We start from the raw sequence: 20325 nt of genomic DNA on the forward strand, positions 1-20325 counted from the left end.
GATCTTAATGAAATTTGGTTGGCCTTAATGAATGTGGATGATAGCTCTGTCAATGTTCCATGAGAGCTGATCACCTGAAACAAGTGCAGTTGAGCTCCCATTTCTCAGTCACCACAGGTGGGAGATGCTTTTGATGAACTTTGTGTTGTCATCTCGGCAGAAGCAGAAGCAGAAGCAGAAGCAGCCAACCAGGTGATCATCCATGGCGGGTTTAACGTCTGCATCAAGAGATTCCCGTGGGCTCACGACATGGATTAGGCTTAAGCCAAGTACTAGAATTTTATTTGTAGTATGTGCTAAAATAATACTTCCATGCTCATGTCAAATCATGCTGTTTACAAGTGTTTTTTAGCATGACGCATTCGTTTTGGTTTATATAAGCTGCTGAACGCGTCACTAATTAGAGCCATAACGGTGCTCCTACATGTTTTTTTTTTATATTTGCTCCAAATATCAAATTTTTTGATAAAACACATATTAATTCGTAACAAAGTAATGCCTTTTTATTCCCAGTTTTACTCAGGTACGTAATTAACTTATTTATCATAAAAACAACACCTACTTTTTCACTGGTGTAGAATGTATTATTTTCTAATAAATGGCTCCTAAATGATGTAATTTCGTAAAAACTTTCTACACATGAATTTATTAGAAAATAATTTAAAACATATTTTTAACTTTATAATAATTATTTTTTGTTTGCATGTATGCTAAAATAGTCATGGCAAAATCATTCAGTTATTTAGCCATTTGGCTATGTAGGTAAAGAAAAAACCAAAGTCGAAAGACGAAGTTAACTCCCAAAAATTTTAGACAAACTATCCAAACCTACCCATAGTAAATTACACATAACTGTTAACTGTTTTAAGAGTAAGTTTACTGGCTTCACTTCTGTCTATATTCTTTCACATTTACATTGGTAATATAGAGTATTTTGGGTAGTAAATTGTTGTATGATCAGAAACACTATCTTATAAAAAAGAGTAAACTTGTCCTTGAAACCGACAAATTTCACACGCTTTCAAATTAAAAGAGAGAAAACCCGTACCGATCCAACTATTAAATGATGCACAAATAAATAAACGAGCGCGCACACACAGTGACACAAACCTAACCAACCCCAACCAACCGCGCGCACGCAACGCAAGCAACGAGTCGACGACGATATCCAAACCCCCCGACCACGCCCGAAAAAGAAATAATAATAAACAAAAACATTAGACCCCCAAAAAAAAATCTGAGAAAGAAGCGAAAATATCCTCTCGACCCCCCTCACCGGAAAAGGGTATTGCGTCGCCTCCCGCCGCGACGGCGACGACGACCACGACGACGACGACGAGCGCGGGCTCCCTCCACCGCCGCCTCCGCCACCGCCTCGCCGCCTGCCTCCGCGCGCCTCCCCCGCCTCCTCCTCCTCCTCCTCCTCCTCCCACATCGGACCCCGCCGCGGTGAGGCTGCGTCGCCGCCGGCTCTTCTGGAAGGGGGCGCATCGTGCTCCGATGGACGCGCAGGTTCAGCAGCAGCAGCAGGCGGCGCCGCAGCAGCAGCCGCCGCCCGCGGCCGCGGCGGCGGCGGGGAGGAGGTACGGCGTGCACTTCTCGGCGTCGAGCTTCATCCAGGCGCCGCTCTCCGCGCTGCTCGAGTACTCCGGGATCCTCCGCGCGGACCCCGGCGGCGGGCCGCATCAGGTTGGGGGTGGGGGTGGGGGTGGTGAGGTGTCGATCCGGATTGTCGGGTCCGGGGAGGCCGCCGGGGCGGCGTCCGAGAGGGGGGAGGAAGGGGTCGTGGAGGACGAGGCGGGGGCCGCCCCGCAGGCGAACCCATCCACATCGGCTGCGGCGGCGGCGACGGCCGGCGGCGGGGAGGCGGGGAGGGAGTCCTCGTCGTCGTACCAGAGGTACGACATACAGCAGGTGGCGAGGTGGGTGGAGCAGATACTCCCCTTCTCCCTTCTGCTGCTCGTCGTCTTCATCAGGCAGCACTTGCAAGGTCATTCCCCCCCCCCCCCCCCCCCCCCCCTTAATTTACCTCATCCACAAGCACAAATTGATATGCCATCATGTGTTTTGCTGCATGTTTGATTTGCATTCGTCTATCTGTGAAATATACGTCACCATGTGTTTGCTGAATGTAGGGTTGCATTAATCTATTTGTGAAATGTTGGGCTAATTTTGCTTTGGATTGTGTCGTGCAGGTTTCTTCGTGACGATTTGGATTGCCGCTGTGATGTTCAAGTCTAATGATATCCTGCGCAAGCAAACTGCTTTGAAGGTAAACTTACCATCATGTTTGTTGAACATTTGGATCAATTTACCTGTAGATTTCTGCTGGAATATTAAGTGACAAATAGATTAATTGTGACACTTGGATGTCTAAAGCACTCCCTTAGATTTAGTTCGTTTTAATGAAAATATCCGGGGTGCAGATCATCTCTAAATAATGTGATGCAGTGATGGTAATATGACGTTTTTTGGCCGCTCATAGTTTTATTGGCATTTTCATGGTAATATGGCTTACAGCTTTTTGGCCACTAAGTTTTATTTGGCATTTTCATGGATTTTCTATATCCGAACACGTTCTCATTTCACGTTTGTGTATTACCAATCATCAATCTGTCACTAATGTCATGCTGTGCTTGTACTTATATTTGTGCTGCTGTCCAAGGATATGACGTTGACTTGTTTACTGGTTTGTAACCTCTGTTATACTGTCAAGAAATCACAATGGTTATTTACATATACAAATCAGATATTCCTTGTTTTTGAGTGTTTACTGCACCATCTAATCGATTTTTGAGATTTGTTGACAATGCTATTTATATAGAGAATTGCAAGTATCTTTATATTCCTGGCTTTCCCATCATGATCAGAAGTTACATTATTATGTGGATTTAATTGCTTTCAATTTGTTTATATAAACAATGTGGTACTTACATATGATACATTGATATTTGTCTTTTTGGTTCAGGGGGAGAGAAAAATGTCAGTCCTTGTTGGGATCACAATATTATTCGTTGTTCATGTATTTGGAGTTTACTGGTGTTACAAGAATGGTGACCTCGTACGACCTCTGGTGGCTCTTGCTCCAAAAGAAATTCCACCGTTTTGGCATGCAATATTCATCATTTTGGTGAATGGTATGTTTTCTCCTCATATGATGCTTGAACACATTTATGTTTTAGATCGTATGTTTTCTCCTCATATGATGCTTGAACACATTTATGTTTTAGAGCTAGAAAGGTTTGTAAACCCTGAAGGCCTTTAAGTTTTTGGCACATGAGCCCTTTCATTTTGTGAACTGGGCTCAAATGTCCACTCTCATACAAATAAATCATATTTTTTTTATGTTGTAAGTGGCTATCACGTCCTTATACCTGAAGCATGGTTATTTGTATTTACAGGATGCCTTAAGTCAAATCAGTCATGTTGTATTTAGAATTTAGAAATGACACTTAACTTCATAAGGTTTTTGATCATGTGGGTTCCTTCCAATTTTATGCAGATACAATGGTGCGCCAAACTGCTATGATCATCAAGTGCATGTTACTTATGTACTACAAGAACAGCAAAGGGCGTAGCTATCGTAGGCAGGTATGCTGTTTATGCATTTGAATACTATATTTTCTGTGATCTATCATTGTGTGCCGTTTCCTGATAGCTTCAGGTGCAGTGTTATTTGTTTCTGACAACCAGTAATCAATCATTCCTTTTTGCTCAGGGCCAAATGTTAACAGTTGTGGAATATTTTCTACTTCTGTACCGAGCATTATTGCCTGCTCCTGTATGGTACCGATTTTTCCTGAACAAGGAGTATGGAAGCCTATTTTCGTCTCTAACCACTGGATTATACCTTACTTTCAAGTTGACATCAGTTGTGGAAAAGGTACTGTAACTTCCCTTATTTAGTTTCGTAAGGGATACTTAGTGCCTCCTAAAACTCCAGCTGTTTCCTTGTCAGGTTCAATCATTTTTGACAGCATTGAGAGCGTTATCTCATAAAGACTTCCATTACGGTTCATACGCAACTAGTGAACAGGTAATCTATTATATGCTTGAAGCACTAAGTAGTTGTTGGCTATCACTTTCACTGAATGTCTAGAGTAATGATGACCTGTGAAATAAGATTGCATGGACATTGCATAGTGGACTTTTGGCACACTCTATTTTCTATTTTTCTTGACTTGACTCTTGTGTGTCTGTTCAGGTTAGTGCTACTGGAGATATGTGTGCTATATGCCAGGAAAAGATGCATACTCCCATTCTTTTGCGCTGCAAGCATATCTTTTGCGAGGATTGTGTCTCTGAATGGTAAGTACATGTATCTTGCACCCTCTTCTTCTAGCCACTGAAAATTTCTTAATTTCCTCGTGCATCTTTTACCGATCTCATGCTTAATGCTTTCAACCTCATACCAACCTTGAACAACAATGGCAGGTTCGAGAGGGAGCGGACATGCCCGCTATGCAGAGCGTTGGTGAAACCAGCAGACCTCCGGTCGTTCGGTGATGGCTCAACGAGCCTCTTTTTCCAGCTATTCTAGGCAGCCGATGCTGATGCCTCAACTCTGTGCAGACAAGAAGGCAGGCAAGCAAGCAGGCAGGTGTTTTAGGTGCGTGCGTCTGTGTTGCTCGCGTTTGCGAGCAGAGCAGCCCTATGTGGTGCTGAATCAATCTCCACGTCTTCCCCATCAACTGAAAGCGAAGAAGAGTACATGAGTGTGTGAGTGCGTGCGTGCGTGTACTGAGTGTGCATATATTATCCCCATGTATAGGCTCTTGCGAGGTATGTATGCTTGAGCAAATCTCTTTATATAAGAGAACTCACCTTGACCCTACACGAATTTTACATAAATAGAGATGAGTATATACACCGTATTACTGCCAATTCACCATGAAATTTTGACAGTTTGTGAAGTACGAAAGAGTGGTGAATCCTTGGATCATTTTTGAGCTGAGGTTTTCTTGATGTGTTCATCTGGGAATCTAGTGATCTGCCAGAGGGGCATGCTGGGAACGGTGACCATGTATCTTCTGGCTGGTGATGTGTGAAGAACATAAACATGAGATGCGTGCCGATATATATTGGGCCTTGTTAGATTGAAAATCTTGAATTAGGGGACTAATGTTCTGGACAATCTTTACGGCGATGTGTACTCTAATCCCTGGACATTTGTCATCTAAACTGAATGAATATAGACTCAAACAGGTCTGCGATTCGGAGTATATACCCTGGCCGGTTCCGTGCTTGCCCGGCTTCTCCACTGAACTTGTCAATTCCATTGCAGCACGAAAAGAAGCTTTGAAAATTTCATTGCAGCACGAAAGAAGATGCATTATTTTTTGTTTTTTAAAAAAAAGAGAGGAGAAGTGTTCTTAATAAGAACACAAAGTCTGCACGAAAATAAAATACTACTCCCTCCGTTTCAGGTTATAAGATGTTTTGACTTTGGTCAAAATCAAACTGCTTTAAGTTTGATTAAGTTTATAAACAAATATTGTAATATTTAAATTACCAAATTAGTTTAATTAACTAAATAATTAAATATATTTTTATAATAAATTTATATTGGGTAAAAATATTACTTATTTTTTTTATAAATTTAGTTAAATTTAAAATAATTTAACTTTGACCAAAGTTAAAACATATTATAACCTGAAACGGAGACGGAGGGAGTAACAATCTCCGTAATGACGAGGAAACGATAAAAACGGTAACGAAAAACATAAACAACATATAACTATTAGTACTACAATATATACTGTTATAACAAACCAAAAAAAGAAGAAAACATTTGTGCCTTCCTTGCCGACTGCCCGACTCCCCCGTCCGAAGCCCGACTCCGACCCATCCCGTCGTCCTCGTCGTCGTCCTCCTCCTCCTTTGCTTGCCTTGCCTGCCTCGCTTCGCTCGCATCACGTGGCTCCGCCTCCTCGTCTCCCTCCCCCCGCACGCATCACCATCCTCCTCCTCCCTCCCGCGACCACCCCGTGAGGTAACCTCTCCTCCTCCCCCTCCTCCGTCCTCCCACCCCTGGGGATTCGGATCCCACCTCGCGCGCTCGGCCCGATCCCGCCCTGATTCTTCTGGAACCTTCCGCGCGCTCGATTCGTGCTCCGCCGACGCCCGATCTCGCCTAGGTTGGTTGCTTCTCCTTCCTTGCCGCTCACCGGAGCGCGGGTAAGCGGGTGGGTGGGGTTTGGATGCGCGCGTGAGGGATCCCGTCGGGGGTGCTCGTACCCGGGGGGGAGCGAGCCATTGATCGGGGTTGCGCGTTTAGGTTTTCCCCCGCTGCGATTCGATCCGGGTGGCGCCGACGCGAATCCGCGCGTGTTTGAGCTGGGATTGGTGATGTTTGGTCCTGTTGTTTGATGCTTGGGGACTACGTTACGTTTTGCTGTATGGCGAGGTAGAGCCGATTGGCGTGTGCCATTGTGCGAGTTTCATCGTGTTCATGTTCTTATCAATTTTTTTTATCTCACGCTTGTATATTAGAATTTAGGGATTTATATGCCCCAACGATATAGTTTCAACTGCTAATGTGGGTGCCTTTTCCTGCACAAATATTGTGATTACAGAAGCAATGCGCTCGGTTCTTTTTTTTTTTTTTTGGGGGGGGGGGGGGGTGGGGGCGATTATTGTCAATTGTGTATGGAAATTTGATGCTCTTTTGGGTGATTAGCTGATCATATTAATTACAAGGAGGATTTGTTTTAGCCGATGTTGATTGTCTTCTAGTTGCTTTAGGATCCCCAATGCTTAACTGTTGTTTTGCTCTCGCTGACACAGCAAATCTCTCCGTGGTGTAGGTGTATACGCTACATTTACAATTGATTGATCTGGCTTGTCCACCCCTCACATGAGCTCACAAGTCTCCACATCACGGGGTTTACCCTCCCCAAGCAAGCTTGGGACATTTGAGTCCCCTCACACATGGCAAATGTCAGGTCCTACAGGCCAGGCTGAAGCTGGTAGCAGCGATGACCAGGATATCAGGCTGTTGTCTGTTTCTTGGAATCAGGACTTTGGTTGCTTCGCTGCTGGAACCAGCAATGGCTTCAGGATCTTTAATTGTGACCCTTTTAAGGAGACTTTCAGGAGGGATCTGAAGAGTGGTGGATTTGGGATTGTTGAAATGCTGTTCCGTTGCAACATCCTTGCTCTTGTAGGTGGTGGCTCCAACGCACATTATCCACCGAACAAGGTAATGATCTGGGATGATCACCGGAGCCATTGTATTGGAGAGTTTGCCTTCCGCTCTGATGTCCGGGCTGTAAAATTGGGGAAGGACTACATTGTCATTGTTCTTGAGCGCAAGATATACGTTTATAACTTCACAGATTTGAAGTTGCTCCATCAGATTGAGACCCAGTCCAATCCAAAAGGATTGTGCTGCCTCTCTCATCATTCCAACACTTCAGTGTTGGCCTGCCCTGGGGTGCATCAAGGGCATGTCCGGGTTGAGCATTTTGGGTTGAAGGTGACAAGGATGATTTCAGCTCATGATTCTCACATTTCTTGCATGGCATTGACAATGGATGGCCTCCTGCTGGCAACAGCAAGCATGAAGGGTACTTTGATAAGAATATTCAACACAATGGATGGTACTCGCCTGCAAGAGGTGAACAACATGTTCTTTCTTTTTTTCTTTCGTAGACAAACAGAAGGGTGTCTTCTCTATTCCATTGCTTCCTGAGTTGTTGCCTTAGAAGTGTTTCTGGTATATGTAATCGTGGACAATTGGCATGAATCTTTAATGATCAATCTGAATAACTTGTAGGTGCGCAGAGGGCTTGACAAAGCAGACATATACAGCATTGCGCTATCACCCAATGTGCAGTGGTTGGCAGTGTCCAGTGACAAAGGAACTGTTCATATTTTCAGTTTAAGAGTGAGAGTTGCAGGGGAAGATGCTAGTAATGAACAGCGCAGTCTTGAAGGTCCACGGATGGATCACCAGAACTCTTCTAGTTCTATAGATCCTCTTATTCAAACGAACACTGGATCCAATGCTAGCTCATCATTGTCATTCATGAAAGGTTAGTATATCTCTCTGTTTTCACCGTTCATAGTAACTGCTCAGGACATGGAACTTCTGGAATAGATTGAATCGTAATTTTTCAACTCCTGTACGGATTAGCCTTGTCAGTTCAAGAAGCTGTTTTGCATATCACGTTGACTGTTTTTCCATATCTTTTTTTTTAAAGTTTTGCGCTTCTGATGATTGATGAAATGATGTGATGAATCTTCAAGTTAGCTTTTGCTGGAAAGGCATCTGAAAATGTAAACTTTTTTAACTTAATAACTTAATTGACGATTTCTTAAAAAAAATAAAAATGGTGTGAAATGTTTAAGGAATGCATGACCAGATAAAATCAGGCAAGTTATTACCGCGAAGCAGTGTGGTAAAAGCAGCTGATATGCCTGTATAATTGGCCATTTATTCATGTGTGAAAAGGAAAGCGTCATGTACTTGTAATTCAGTGCAGGATTTTGCTCAGTGAACGCCAAAGTGGGCAACTGGACCAATTAATTGGTTAATTAATGGTTAATCGTCTTATTAATCCGCTCAATCAATGCATTAAGACAAGTAATCTTCTCTAGTGTGTATGGGCCTGTAGCTTGCAGCTGGCCCAATTAATTCTAAGTTAGGGCAAGTTAGCAGACACGTTGCTTCCTTGGCTAGCTTCCACTTGTTTTGCAGCATAATTATTATGGTGCTGCTTTCCACTTTGTTTCTAGTATTCCAATGTACGATCATAGCATGATGTGCAGCAAAAAATAGTTCATGCATTTCATAGTCAACAAGAAGGTTGAAAACATTGTGTATGTATGACCCATATCTTGTTACTGAGTATCATCATTAGTTACAGATTATTGATGATATTTCCCTATTTGATTTGTTACAGTACAAATGGCTAGTACAAGAAAATGTATTTAAATATCTCCAATAACAAACAACTAGCAAATACTATCTCCGTCCCAAAATAAGTGCAGCCATAGATATCCGTGTCCAACGTTTTAACCGTCCGTCTTGTTTGAAAATTTTATGAAAAAAATTAAAAATATTAGTCACACATAAAGTACTATTCATGTATTATCATCTAATAACAATAAAAATACTAATCATAATTGTTTTTCAAATAAAACGAACAGTCAAACGTTGAGCATGAATAGTGTTAAAACTGCACTTATTTTGGGACGGAGGGAGTATATATTAATTTATATGAACGTTAAATATCCGTAGAATTCTGAATAATCAACCATATTATGACTATTTGCTTGATGCCTTGACGGTACATTGTCTGTTCGATACCCATTTTCGGACTTTTGCAACACTACTGCAAAGAATTACTGTACAAAGCTACGTAGTCAGCAGCTCAGCATCGACAGCAAGAACACGTGTTATTTATCAACTCTCTATTGTTCTCTTTAAAACTTGTACTGCATTAGTTTCTCAATATGTTGATTGTTCAGGCTATTGTTTTCTCTATCTGTATATATGTTGAAAATTTTGTGTTCATTTCTTGAAGAATTAAGTTACTAACTGTGCTAAATTTCTCTAGGGATTCTGCCGAAGTATTTCAGTTCAGAGTGGTCATTTGCTCAGTTCCATTTACCAGAAGTCACACGTTACATAGTAGCGTTTGGTGCTCAAAACACTGTCATGATGGTTGGCCTGGATGGCAGGTACTTGCCTCTACACTGAATTTTATATCAGCAACGTAACACATGAATGGAATATACATCCCCAGTGCATGCTATAGCAGGCTAAGCAGCTGTACAGTCAACCTTTGCTGTTCTCAGTCATTGCACAAGTATACTGTACATGACGTATTAACTTCATAATACCACATACTTAGAAATTCATAAGCAAATAAATATACTCGTAGAAAGAGGACAATACGTGGTGCAGGATAGTACAGTATAAAAAGTTGTTCTTAGCTAATTTATTTGATTTATTAGATATTTTCCTATAGCAGATAGCTATCTCTGCATTTTCCTGCTGCATTTGGTTGAAATTTTCGCCAACTAATTGAGTCGAACCTTGGCTTTTTCAGCTTCTACAGGTGCAGCTTTGACCAGGTTAATGGCGGGCAGATGCTGCAGAAGGAATATTTCCGGTTTATCAAGGCTGACCTCACCCCCCTGAGGACCTCGGCCCCCTGAACTGCGTGACGAAATCATATCACCTTGATAACTTGTATATATAAAGGTTGTGCTCAGTCCATTGTATATAAATGCCGTCCTCTCGCCGGCAAAGTTCTAGGTAGCCGGAATAAGGAGAGCTGGGTGTTCGATCGCAACCTACTTCCACCCTCATTCTGAAGCATTTGTCCCCCCGTCGAAATTGCAGCTAGTTGATTTTAGTTTTCTTTCCTTTCGATGAACACAACTTTTCACTGATATATATATATATATATGACATAAAAGCTCAAGAATGAAATACAAATCTGAGCTTATATTGTAGTTCTACTTCTGCAAGGCCATATAGCAAGTCTCAGATCTGCATGTTGTGTGATACTGCTTCATCTCAAAATTGTCAATACATGAACGTGTCCATCCATGTATTCATGGTACGTTGCTTTCTTGACATTGATACCCCTCTTGATTATTTTCTTTGTACTGTTTACCTCTGCGTGTTCTGAAGTCAAAGAAGCTGCTTATTTTCAATGGAATGAAATCAAATCTGCGTACATAACTCGCAGAGAACAACTCGATCAATGTCGATCAGATGGATGTGCACGACACTGTTGTGGAGTCCACTACAAAATTTCCGGTGAAAAGAACATCTGACCAGTTGCTACTTGTCTCTCTGATGATACGTATAATCAAATCCTTCACGTCGGTCACGAGCAGGGCTGTCCGTGTCCATCATCGGTTTGCCTCATTATCCGTCGCTACCACACCACGCCGCCCTTGCAACTTATCATCAGCTACAAAAACCACACATTATCTTATCCTGAAATTAAACGATCAGAGAAGAAACCGATGATTTTTCATTAGATTAAGGCCCAAATCAAGCCAGCAAGATCCAAAAAGCAACATTTCATCACACACGCTCTCGAGAGATGGCACGTCCCTCTAGAGTCTAGACTAAACCTGCAGATCGCCGTCGGTTAGTGTTAAAACGACGAGATCAGCCACGACACTGACTTGCAGATGCAGCTTCTTCATCACTGAAAACTGGGAGAAACAAAGAAAAAAATAATCAGAGGGAAGAAGATTCAGAACCAAGCAAAAGCAACGAAAGTACGATACAAAACCGTTATTCTATCACGCAATTGTTCTTTCATCCTCAAGCTTCTGAGTTTAAAAGAGAGGTTGGGATTGAGTTTTTAATAAAAAAGATGAGTTATTAGTACGTACTCTTTATTCCCAAAATAATTCAACCTAAAATAATATGTGTCATATATTAGGATGGACAAATCTATGTACATTCGTTATTTTAGAAGAAGCCATATAATCTTCTAGATTGAGTTATTTTGGGACGGATAGAATAATTAATTAAGTTTTAACTATTATAAATTCGAAAATATTTTTTTTAAAAAAATACTAATCAAGAAGCTTGTGCTCACGGAAAACACGATGGAATAGCTCACCCCAACTTCCGTTTCGAACTCAGTCTCAGCTCACATGATGCATCATCAGCCATGGCTCAGAAAGCTACCTTAATCAAGCCACTAAATACGTTTCTAATCCGTTCCTAATACCCGACACGCCAATGATGAAAACAACTACGGTTTTTAAGCCCGTTTCTAATACGAGACACTGACAAAATGATAAAAACTGTCAAATTGTGCGCACTGCAAACCGGGGGCTAGTCAGCTAGTGCTACCTGTCATTAGAGACTAATTGGATTAATTTAATCACCTAATTAATTTTAATCCGGCGTGTTTAAGGGCTACTATTACTTACTACCCACCTCCTCCTCTCCAAATGCTAACGTCGTGCCTACCTCTCCTCCATCTCTCCTCCTCCTCCCTCCTCCATTTCTCCAATCCTTTTCATGGCGGATTTCCCACTAAACTAATCGAAAGAGGAGGCTAGTTAATCTTGCTGAGTCGCTGCTGCGGCGGCTAGTGGCGAGGCGGAGGGGGAGCTTCGTTGGTGGGTAGGTGGTGGAGATGGTGGTGGCGGCGGGGCACGGCGGGCGGCGGAGGCGGGCGTGGAGGTGGGCGATGAGGGCGGCGGCGAGCGCCGTGGTGTGGACGGCGGTGGTGCAGCTGGCGTCGATCACCGGGCTGTGGAGGCCGCGGGTGCTCGCCGACTGCGGCGGCGGGGGCGGCGCCGCCACGGGGCTCGCCGCGCTCGCCGGCGAGGACCGCGTCGCGGCGAGGCTGTCGCCGCCGGCGCTCGTGCCCAGGAGTGAGTGCCCCTCCTCCTCCTCTTCGTGCTCCTCTCTGCTTCTCCTCCCCTCGCGCTCCTAGCAAGTAGGAGTAGTACTCGAGCTTGCGCGATCTGTGTGGGAGAGGGGAGCTCGTGGCTTCTCTGATTCGGGCGGTTGGGGCGAGTCAAATGCGGTTGCTTGGTGGTCAAAGGAGGCGCGTTTCGTGCTGGTTCGGTTCGATCTCGGGCTCGAATTGGCGGTTTTTCCAGGTTTTGTGCCATTTTGGGGATCTCGGGGGGTTGAATTGGGCGAGAACTTTCTAAATTTGCGATGATTTGTTGGGATATATCATGGATTATTTAGCGGAGGTCATCCTTTGGTAGCTCGAATGAGATTCTTCTCAGAACCTCGACCCAAATGTGGGTTCATATCTTCAACCTCTGTTGCTCGTATGCTATAATTAGTAGTTGTTTATTTAATTTAATTTACTTATAGAAAACTCCCATATAGCCCAGCGCTTTGGGCATGAAATGGGCTCTGGAATAGGTGATGTGAATTGGTAAATGAACTTATGTGCTTTGAAGTTAAACGGGATTATTATATATTTATTATTAGACGTGTGTGTTCCATGAGAAATGGGAATCATATAGTAATATAGCGCAGTAGGAGCCTCTCCTACTGTTTTCTGTCAAATAAAAAGAAAAGAAGTGGGAATCATAAATTCATGATGTAAGCTGTTCAACAACGATGTGTCAAACAAGCTCCGATTGATGCAAACTTCTACTCCTTTATTATTGCCAAATTGATTTTTTTGCTTGTAGCTTGCTAGCAGCTTCATTGTAGAAACACATAACTAGAAGACAATTCACATATCTTGTTGTCTCAGTCCTTTTGTTGGTACTAGAGCTGATTGGCATCTTGTTGCTTTTTGCAGGAATTTATAAGAGCAATGGCTATTTACTGGTGACTTGCAATGGAGGACTCAATCAAATGCGAGCTGGGGTTTGTACCTTAGCTATTGTAGCTTGAGCTAGCTCATCCACTCATTTTAAATTCGAATATAAATTTCTTATAATGGTGTTTTACAGATATGTGATATGGTGACCATAGCTCGCTATTTGAATCTAACATTAGTGGTGCCTGAACTGGATAAGAGGTCTTTTTGGGCTGACTCAAGGTATAATTTCCCACATAACCTTCATTTCTGTAATATCAACAGCATGCCTGTTTGATGAACAATTTTATCCTAGTTTGCTGTTGTGAACATGAGTTATCATCCCTTGCTATTGTAAACAGCATTCATCTCCATATTTGAGAATGAACTATGATTTTTGCAAGTGAAAATGTAGCCGAACCACAGTAATTTCTGTTGTTGTGTTTCTATTTCAAAAGTATCTTTTAATTTTTTTTCAGTGAATTTGGAGATATCTTTGACGTCAGTCACTTCATTAATTCGTTAAGAGATGAGCTGATGATTGTTAAGGAACTTCCTATGAAACTCAAGTTAAAAACTAAGAGAAGACTTTACTCAATGCCACCTGTGAGCTGGTCCAACGAGACATACTATCTAAAGCGGGTAATAAAAGTTTGTTTGTTCTGGCTGTGTTTAACAGCACTTAAAAAAACTGTCATCTGACAGATTCCCTATGCAGGTATTACGTCTTGCAAGGAAGCACAAAGTGATCCATTTCAATAAAACAGATGCCCGCCTTGCAAACAACGGTCTTCCTGTCAAGCTCCAAAGGCTGCGTTGCCGTGTCAACTTTGAGGCTTTGAGATTCACCCCACAGATTGAGGCCCTTGGACGAAAACTTATCTCCACCCTTCAAAAAAGTGGGCAATTTGTTGTTCTACACTTACGATATGAAATGGATATGCTTTCCTTTTCGGGCTGCACACACGGTTGTTCTGATGAAGAAACCGAAGAGCTCACTAGAATGAGGTTTGTCTGTAATGATTTGCATTACTAGTTAACGCTGACTTGCTGTACTGATTTGCTACTTTAATAGATATGAACAAATCGTCTTTGAACTGTAGATATGCATATCCATGGTGGAAAGAAAAGGAGATAGACTCTGAGGTTAAGAGGTTTCAGGGACTTTGTCCCCTTACACCTGAGGAAATTACTCTGGTGCTTAAAGCTCTAGGATTTAAAAAGGATACACTGATTTATATAGCCTCTGGTGAAATCTATGGAGGTGAAAGGCGGTTGGCAGCTTTGAAGGCTGCATATCCTAGATTGGTGAGCAGGTTCTCCCATTTAAGGTGTCCCCTTTAGATTTATCATGGATGCTTGATAGTAGCTCACTTTGATCTTATGTTAGGTACGGAAGGAGAAACTTTTATCTCCTGAGGAATTGCAGCCATTCCAGAACCACTCAACCCAGATGGCAGCACTGGACTACATGGTTTCAATAGCAAGCGATGTTTTCATCCCCAGTTATGATGGAAATATGGCAAGGGTTGTTGAAGGCCATCGCAGGTTTGCTTCTCCGGAATCTAATCCAACTAGAGTTCACTCATGGTTTGTTTTTGACATTAGTAAAGAACTGCTTGGGCTCCTGTGCATTCTGAATTCTTACAAATAACTACAAAAAAGAAAAAAAAATCAGTGACTTTAAAACTACTTAGGTCCCCATCGGTTGGTCTAGTCTTATTATAAGCCATAACGGCTTATTAGCGATTAAAAAATGATATGTGAGTAAAACTTTTGTATATATGTTCTTAGTGATTGAAAAGCCAAAGTTGAAAAAAAACTATGTTGAAAAAGAATCAAATTCAAATTCAAGTTTTAAAATTCAAATTTTGGCTTTGGCTTATAAGCCATAGGGCAAACGATGAGGCCCTTAACTCAATGTTCTGTATGCTGAGGAGCCCTTTTTGTTCATCCATTTTAGATACACGGGCTACCGCAAGACCATCCTATTGGACAGGGTGAAACTTGTTGAACTTTTGGATAGTTTCCAAGGAGGTGCAATGTCCTGGAATGAATTCTCTGCTGCTGTGAAGAAGGCACACCAGCATCGCATGGGTCAGCCGACAGAAAGAAAGGTCATCCCTGGCCGGCCCAAGGAAGAGGACTATTTCTATGCTAATCCCCAAGAATGCCTTGGTTCAAGGGAGGGATTAAGAGATATTTTGTGATAGTGCTTTCTGAAAGTTGCAGCCCAACCGATGAATATTGGTTCCTGCAGCGTCTGCCATAGTCGACGCGAGCACTTTTTGTACAGCTGACCAGAGTTCTTCCTTCATACCGAGAATTTACTTCAGGTACAGGCTAGTTGACATCTCAAATGTTTATAACTGGATTCCCTCACAGAAATAAAGCTGAAAAGAAGCTCCAAATCAACGGGTTCAGACTTCAAAGAAGAGACGAGCATCCAATCTGCTCATTTCTCCCATCAGTTATACTTATGTAATTCTTGATTAGTTAGTTGGTCAGGTTTTCCATTTCATTCCATTCTTCTGCTTCTTTTGTTTCCATTGTTTAGGGGCAGTGTAACACTCTTGACTCTGATCATACTGATGTAGAAGTTCAGTGTCCTCATAGTGTTCCCCCCACCTTCTCTGAGGAGTTTCCTCAAAGCCTTTTGTATTACTCACCAAAACTATTGGTAATTTTTTTTGGGTTCATTACAGAAATTTCCTGTAACACATTATTTTTTTAAGTGAGAAATCAAGATATGGCGGATCATTCTGTTTCTTTCCACCAACTGATCCACTTGGAAGCATGGATGGCATGTTCATTATATATTGCTCAACATGTGTATAGAATCAATGTCTATATGTGGTTGTTGCCATCTTCTGTACATTGACCTGCAAATCTGCAACTGCAAGGGAATCAGATGGTTCAGCTCCCTTGCACGCTCAGTTTCAACCTAATGGTTTTTACTTATTGGCAGTTTGGTAGCAGAGAAGTATACTCTATGATAGTATTAGAAGATAGCATCATCTTTGGCAGGTCCAGTAGTATAATGTGACAACGATTCCTCGATGGTTCATTGTCATTGTGCGTGTATAATATTGTGGAATCCAATGTGTGTTTTGTCAGTGCAAGTTTCGCGGATAAATGGATGATGGTAGAATTTTGCCAGTCATTTTCTGCCGGTGTCAAAAAATTCTCTTGAATGTGAAGTGTGGAAGAATGTCTTCTCTGCTAGTCTGTCCTCTCTTCATTAGATATGATTTGCCTTAGGGCAAAAGTCTGTAACTCAATGCTTGTACTATTAAACCTCTTTAATCTTAATGGAAGATACAGGTGGGAATCTCTCCCCTCCGGTGATTATTTCAAAAGAAAAAAAAAATCTCTTGTTGGTTCTAAAACTTAGGGAGAAACAACGGGCGTGATGAATTCGTAAATATAAGGGCGAAAGGATGGTGAGTTTTCGGTTTGGTTTAGAGAATTTGAAAAAAAAAATCAGAAGGGCATCGAATTTGCATTTAATCTCATGGTGAAATTCAAAATTTTTGCTGGAAAAAAAGACAGCTTATATAGGGCCCAACCGGGTTCGAACCGGTGACCTATTGATCTGCAGTCAATTGCTCTACCACTGAGCTATGGACCCATTTTGATATTGAAGATCTTTATAAATACTTACAGGAGCGTATGAACTCCAAAATAACTTCGCAAAGTAGCTGAACCAAAACAAAACATTTCGATGTCTCTCCTCTCTCGACCATGATAAATTCAAATGCAACCAATTACACAATTCGAAATTTAAGAAACACGAATCAAAGATCCTGAACCATTACACCCGAGTACCCGATGGCCGGAAAAGCAGATCGCATTGTATAATTGTATTAGCATACTTGATTATTTTGCACCATTGGCGACGGCAGGAGAAGGCAGCAAGAACTTGAGCAGGATATCGTTGAACATCTTGGGATCCTCCTGGTGCGCCAGGTGCCCCGTGTTCGGTATTATCTTCACCGTCGCCTTCTCCCCAAGCATCCTTCAAATTCAAATTCAAATTCAAATTCAATTTCATTCGATTAATTGTTAAGGCAAATAGGAAACTGACGAAATGATCATATGGTAATTAAGATCAAGGCTTACTCTTTCACTTTGTGTGCTTTCTCCACAGGGAAAATCTGGTCGAACTCCCCCCAGATGATCAAAATTTCCTGCAAATTCAGATTACGATCATTACATCTGAATGTTCAGTCAATGCAGTGTGTTATCAGTTGGTGTTTTCTTCTTCTCTGAACTGAAAATTTTACGCACTTGAGGGAGAGGAGAATTAAGCTGCGAGTCTTGTTCCTCGGTGACGATCTCTTTGATCAGCCGGATCTTCTCCTCTCTTTTGTCCGCGAAATATTTCTGCACCACACGCAGTTTGCAAATTTGCAAATCAAAATTTAACGAAAAAGTTCTCTCGTTTCTTAATTTCGATCTGCATCCAATCTTCTCGGTGATATCATACAGTTGAAACACAATTTCTGCAAATCCGATCGAATTGAAAGAGTCAGGGCATGAATGCAAGATGCTGACGTCACGCTCACGCCATGGAGACGAGTCCTAACCTTTTTCGTGTGTAAATGCAACTATTTATATTTGGCGGGAAAAGTGCGATATGCCGGTGGGTGATATGATTTGCCACCAAATTTGTCGGTAGAAAAGATTTTAATTGGACGATGTTTGTATGATTAGTCATCTACTACTAGTCTACTAGCTTTTGGGACAACTCGCCAACAAATCCAAAAATTCCTAGCTTAGCTAAGAGTCCACTACACTATCATGGCATCCACTGCAGAATACGTAATGAGAACGATTTTAATCATTCGGTGGACGTCTACCCATTCAACTAAATAATTATGAAAAAAATTAAAAAGAATGATAAGATAGATACACCACTTTTAAATTTAAATTCAACTTCTATAATTTATAATAGAAAATAATAAATTTGTATTAAGTTGTAGTTATATACAGAAAACAAATATAAACCTTCATGCCTGTCAAATGATATATCTCATATTAATCTATCTCATTATCTTTTAAAATTTTTATAAATATATTTAGTCGACATGTAGTGAACGGGTGAACATATGTTCACCCGGGTTATTAAAAGAGTTTTCGTATACGTATACGGTGAGGTACGTATACGTATGTATGTACGTAGGTACCCGGAGGAGGTCGCGGACGAGGAAGTCGGGGATGTACTTGGGCGGGCGGTGGACGCAGAGCGCCATCAGCCGCCGGAACGCCTTCCCGTCTGCCGGCGCCATCAGCTCCGTCACCTCCGCCACGCCGCCCTTCGCCGCCAGCGCCGCGTCGTCCTCCGCCCCCTTCGCCAGGTCGGCGTCGCACAGCACCACCTTCCCCACCTCCACCTGGCCGTCGCCGGCCGTCGTCGACAGCGCCCGCGCTAGGTGCCGCGCCACCAGCCCGCCGTAGCTGGTGCCCACGATGTGCAGTTCCCGGCGTTCGCCGCCGAGGCCTGGGAGGTGCGCGCCGCCGCTGGTGAGGAGCGCGGCGATGGCGGCGGCCTGGAACGCGTCGGAGCGCGGCGCGGCGCGGGTGGTGGAGGCGCCGAAGAAGAGGAGGGTCGGGACCACCAGGTCGAAGTGGCGGGAGAGCGGGCCCACCTGCGCGCCCCACTGCCACGTCGGGTCCGGCCCGAAGCCATGGACGAGCACCACCACCGGCCGCCGCCCCGCCGCCGCCGCGGCGGCGGCGGCGCCATTCTTGGAAGGGAGGATCAGGAGAGAGGAGTGCGCCCAGAAGTGGAGCGTCGTGCCGTCGTCGTCGACGACGGCGGAGCCTGGCCGGAGGCCGGCGGAGGCGAACATCCGCCGGAACATGGCGCTGATGAGAGACACGGCGAACCCCATGGCCGCCGCTCTCTCTCTCGAGCTCTGAGCTGTGTCTGTGACTGAACGATCAGTTTGGCTCCATGAATATCGAATCGTCGAAATGGATTTAAAATTGGATTTATAATCACCTGCTAGCTGTAAATGACTTAGTGGAGAATAATAAATTCAAATTCTACACAATATTTTTCTCCCCTTTTTTCTCAAAAGGAGTTTGAAAATTGCAGTATATTCTCTTTGCTGGCTTGCTGCAACCACTTCAAAGAAAAGGAGAGTTCATGCATTGCTACTACTACAAGTACGGTGCTCTGATAAGCTCTCACTACCTAACGGGCCCCACCTGTCAGAGAGCGAGACTGTCTAACAGTAGTAGTTAGAGTGGGTGCTTTAGCTAGCTAGTGCGATGATTAGATTAGCTAGCTAAAGCTTCTAGAAGGTTAGTGAGTTGGGCCGGTGAAAGCGGAAGCCCACCAGCAATCAGTTGGATTTGGATCTTCTGGTGTTAGGCCCGGCCCATTATGTAGGATGGCCCAACTGGAGTGGTGGGTTGGGCCCAAATGCTGTCGTCTCTAGGCCCGGACCAGGAAGCTCTGCTACAGCTTAATCGATCACCCAAAAAAATGATTCGAATCATTTTCCAGCATCTCCGTTGATCAACAGCATGTTGAATTAAAGATGCTTAAATATTTACAAAAGTTAAGGTACTAATATTAGCGGTAGTTGAAATGTGGAATTAATTAGCCACGTAGTCGCAGTCAAGTATAATTCTGCAGCAGGTGTGATACACTGATACAGTGATACTACATGCGTAAGCATGCTGATCCCAGCAGTACATATATAAATCCGGATTAACTAGCTGATGACAATTAGTAGACATATTAGTCACATTTCACGCATGCACGGATGTAAACAGTAGGGTTAATTAAGCACAGTTAATTAAGCCACTAAGCAGAATACATGGCATGTAGATACAACAAATTAGGTGGTGTAATTAGCATATATATGCACCTGGGGCATGCAGGTCTCTGCAGGTTAAGTTCAATTGTTAATGACCACATGGGCAGCTACTTTGATTTAACTAGTGTCATTCTCAGCTGCACCTGGGCGGCTAGCTAGATCAATCGATCAAATCGATCGATCTTACGTTGGACCAAATAAAGCTGTAAAGCAAAACGATGATTTGGAGA

The 20325-nt window shown here is 42.9% G+C and overlaps 4 protein-coding genes and 1 non-coding gene across 6 annotated transcripts; 3 read left to right on the forward strand and 2 right to left on the reverse strand.

The window, feature by feature from the left end:
• The first annotated feature begins 1150 nt into the window (after window positions 1-1150).
• On the forward strand, window positions 1151-4807 carry LOC127782197 (uncharacterized). Its single transcript, XM_052309282.1, has 8 exons — window positions 1151-1990; window positions 2196-2272; window positions 2969-3137; window positions 3503-3591; window positions 3719-3883; window positions 3959-4036; window positions 4205-4308; window positions 4435-4807. Exons 1-8 carry the CDS (start codon window positions 1501-1503, stop codon window positions 4538-4540), a joined length of 1278 nt encoding a protein of 425 aa, XP_052165242.1. The 5' UTR covers window positions 1151-1500; the 3' UTR covers window positions 4541-4807.
• A 980-nt stretch (window positions 4808-5787) lies between these two features.
• LOC127757297 (autophagy-related protein 18d-like) lies at window positions 5788-10577 on the forward strand. 2 transcript variants are annotated; one of them, XM_052282809.1, is made up of 5 exons: window positions 5788-6137; window positions 6807-7618; window positions 7778-8036; window positions 9564-9687; window positions 10059-10577. In XM_052282809.1, the coding sequence occupies exons 2-5, from the start codon at window positions 6857-6859 to the stop codon at window positions 10165-10167; spliced, it is 1254 nt and encodes a 417-aa protein (XP_052138769.1). In that variant the 5' UTR covers window positions 5788-6137; window positions 6807-6856; the 3' UTR covers window positions 10168-10577. The 2 variants fall into 2 exon arrangements, with proteins under 2 accessions (XP_052138769.1, XP_052138761.1); XM_052282801.1 differs by having other exon boundaries at window positions 5788-5992.
• A 1369-nt stretch (window positions 10578-11946) lies between these two features.
• On the forward strand, window positions 11947-16031 carry LOC127760812 (rhamnogalacturonan I rhamnosyltransferase 1-like). The gene is made up of 8 exons (XM_052285110.1): window positions 11947-12366; window positions 13263-13330; window positions 13417-13505; window positions 13742-13904; window positions 13981-14270; window positions 14366-14570; window positions 14653-14810; window positions 15226-16031. Exons 1-8 carry the CDS (start codon window positions 12126-12128, stop codon window positions 15470-15472), a joined length of 1461 nt encoding a protein of 486 aa, XP_052141070.1. The 5' UTR covers window positions 11947-12125; the 3' UTR covers window positions 15473-16031.
• Window positions 16032-16821: 790 nt separating this feature from the next.
• TRNAC-GCA (transfer RNA cysteine (anticodon GCA)) lies at window positions 16822-16893 on the reverse strand. Its single transcript has one exon. It is a non-coding gene; the product is annotated as a tRNA-Cys (tRNA).
• LOC127766393 (uncharacterized) lies at window positions 16838-19364 on the reverse strand. Its single transcript, XM_052291446.1, has 4 exons — window positions 18452-19364; window positions 17553-17648; window positions 17385-17452; window positions 16838-17280 (listed from the first exon to the last, which is right to left on the reverse strand). The coding sequence occupies exons 1-4, from the start codon at window positions 19157-19159 to the stop codon at window positions 17142-17144; spliced, it is 1011 nt and encodes a 336-aa protein (XP_052147406.1). The 5' UTR covers window positions 19160-19364; the 3' UTR covers window positions 16838-17141.
• Window positions 19365-20325: the final 961 nt, after the last annotated feature.

The sequence above is a fragment of the Oryza glaberrima genome, chromosome 1 (assembly GCF_000147395.1).
Source record: "Oryza glaberrima chromosome 1, OglaRS2, whole genome shotgun sequence".
Taxonomy (NCBI): Eukaryota; Viridiplantae; Streptophyta; class Magnoliopsida; order Poales; family Poaceae; genus Oryza; species Oryza glaberrima.

Coding starts and splice junctions, on each gene's coding strand:
- LOC127782197 (XM_052309282.1), top strand. CDS start 1,501: ATGGACGCGCAGGTTCAGCAGCAGCAGCAGGCGGCGCCGCAGCAGCAG. Junction 3,138..3,502: donor ATTCATCATTTTGGTGAATG/GTATGTTTTCTC, acceptor AATTTTATGCAG/ATACAATGGTGCGCCAAACT. Junction 4,037..4,204: donor CATACGCAACTAGTGAACAG/GTAATCTATTAT, acceptor GTGTCTGTTCAG/GTTAGTGCTACTGGAGATAT.
- LOC127757297 (XM_052282809.1), top strand. CDS start 6,857: ATGAGCTCACAAGTCTCCACATCACGGGGTTTACCCTCCCCAAGCAAG. Junction 7,619..7,777: donor ATGGTACTCGCCTGCAAGAG/GTGAACAACATG, acceptor AATAACTTGTAG/GTGCGCAGAGGGCTTGACAA. Junction 8,037..9,563: donor ATCATTGTCATTCATGAAAG/GTTAGTATATCT, acceptor AAATTTCTCTAG/GGATTCTGCCGAAGTATTTC.
- LOC127760812 (XM_052285110.1), top strand. CDS start 12,126: ATGGTGGTGGCGGCGGGGCACGGCGGGCGGCGGAGGCGGGCGTGGAGG. Junction 13,331..13,416: donor TCAATCAAATGCGAGCTGGG/GTTTGTACCTTA, acceptor GGTGTTTTACAG/ATATGTGATATGGTGACCAT. Junction 14,811..15,225: donor GTTGTTGAAGGCCATCGCAG/GTTTGCTTCTCC, acceptor CATCCATTTTAG/ATACACGGGCTACCGCAAGA.
- LOC127766393 (XM_052291446.1), bottom strand. CDS start 19,159: ATGGGGTTCGCCGTGTCTCTCATCAGCGCCATGTTCCGGCGGATGTTC. Junction 17,649..18,451: donor TCGTCCGCGACCTCCTCCGG/GTACCTACGTAC, acceptor CGTGTGGTGCAG/AAATATTTCGCGGACAAAAG. Junction 17,281..17,384: donor AAAGCACACAAAGTGAAAGA/GTAAGCCTTGAT, acceptor TTGAATTTGAAG/GATGCTTGGGGAGAAGGCGA.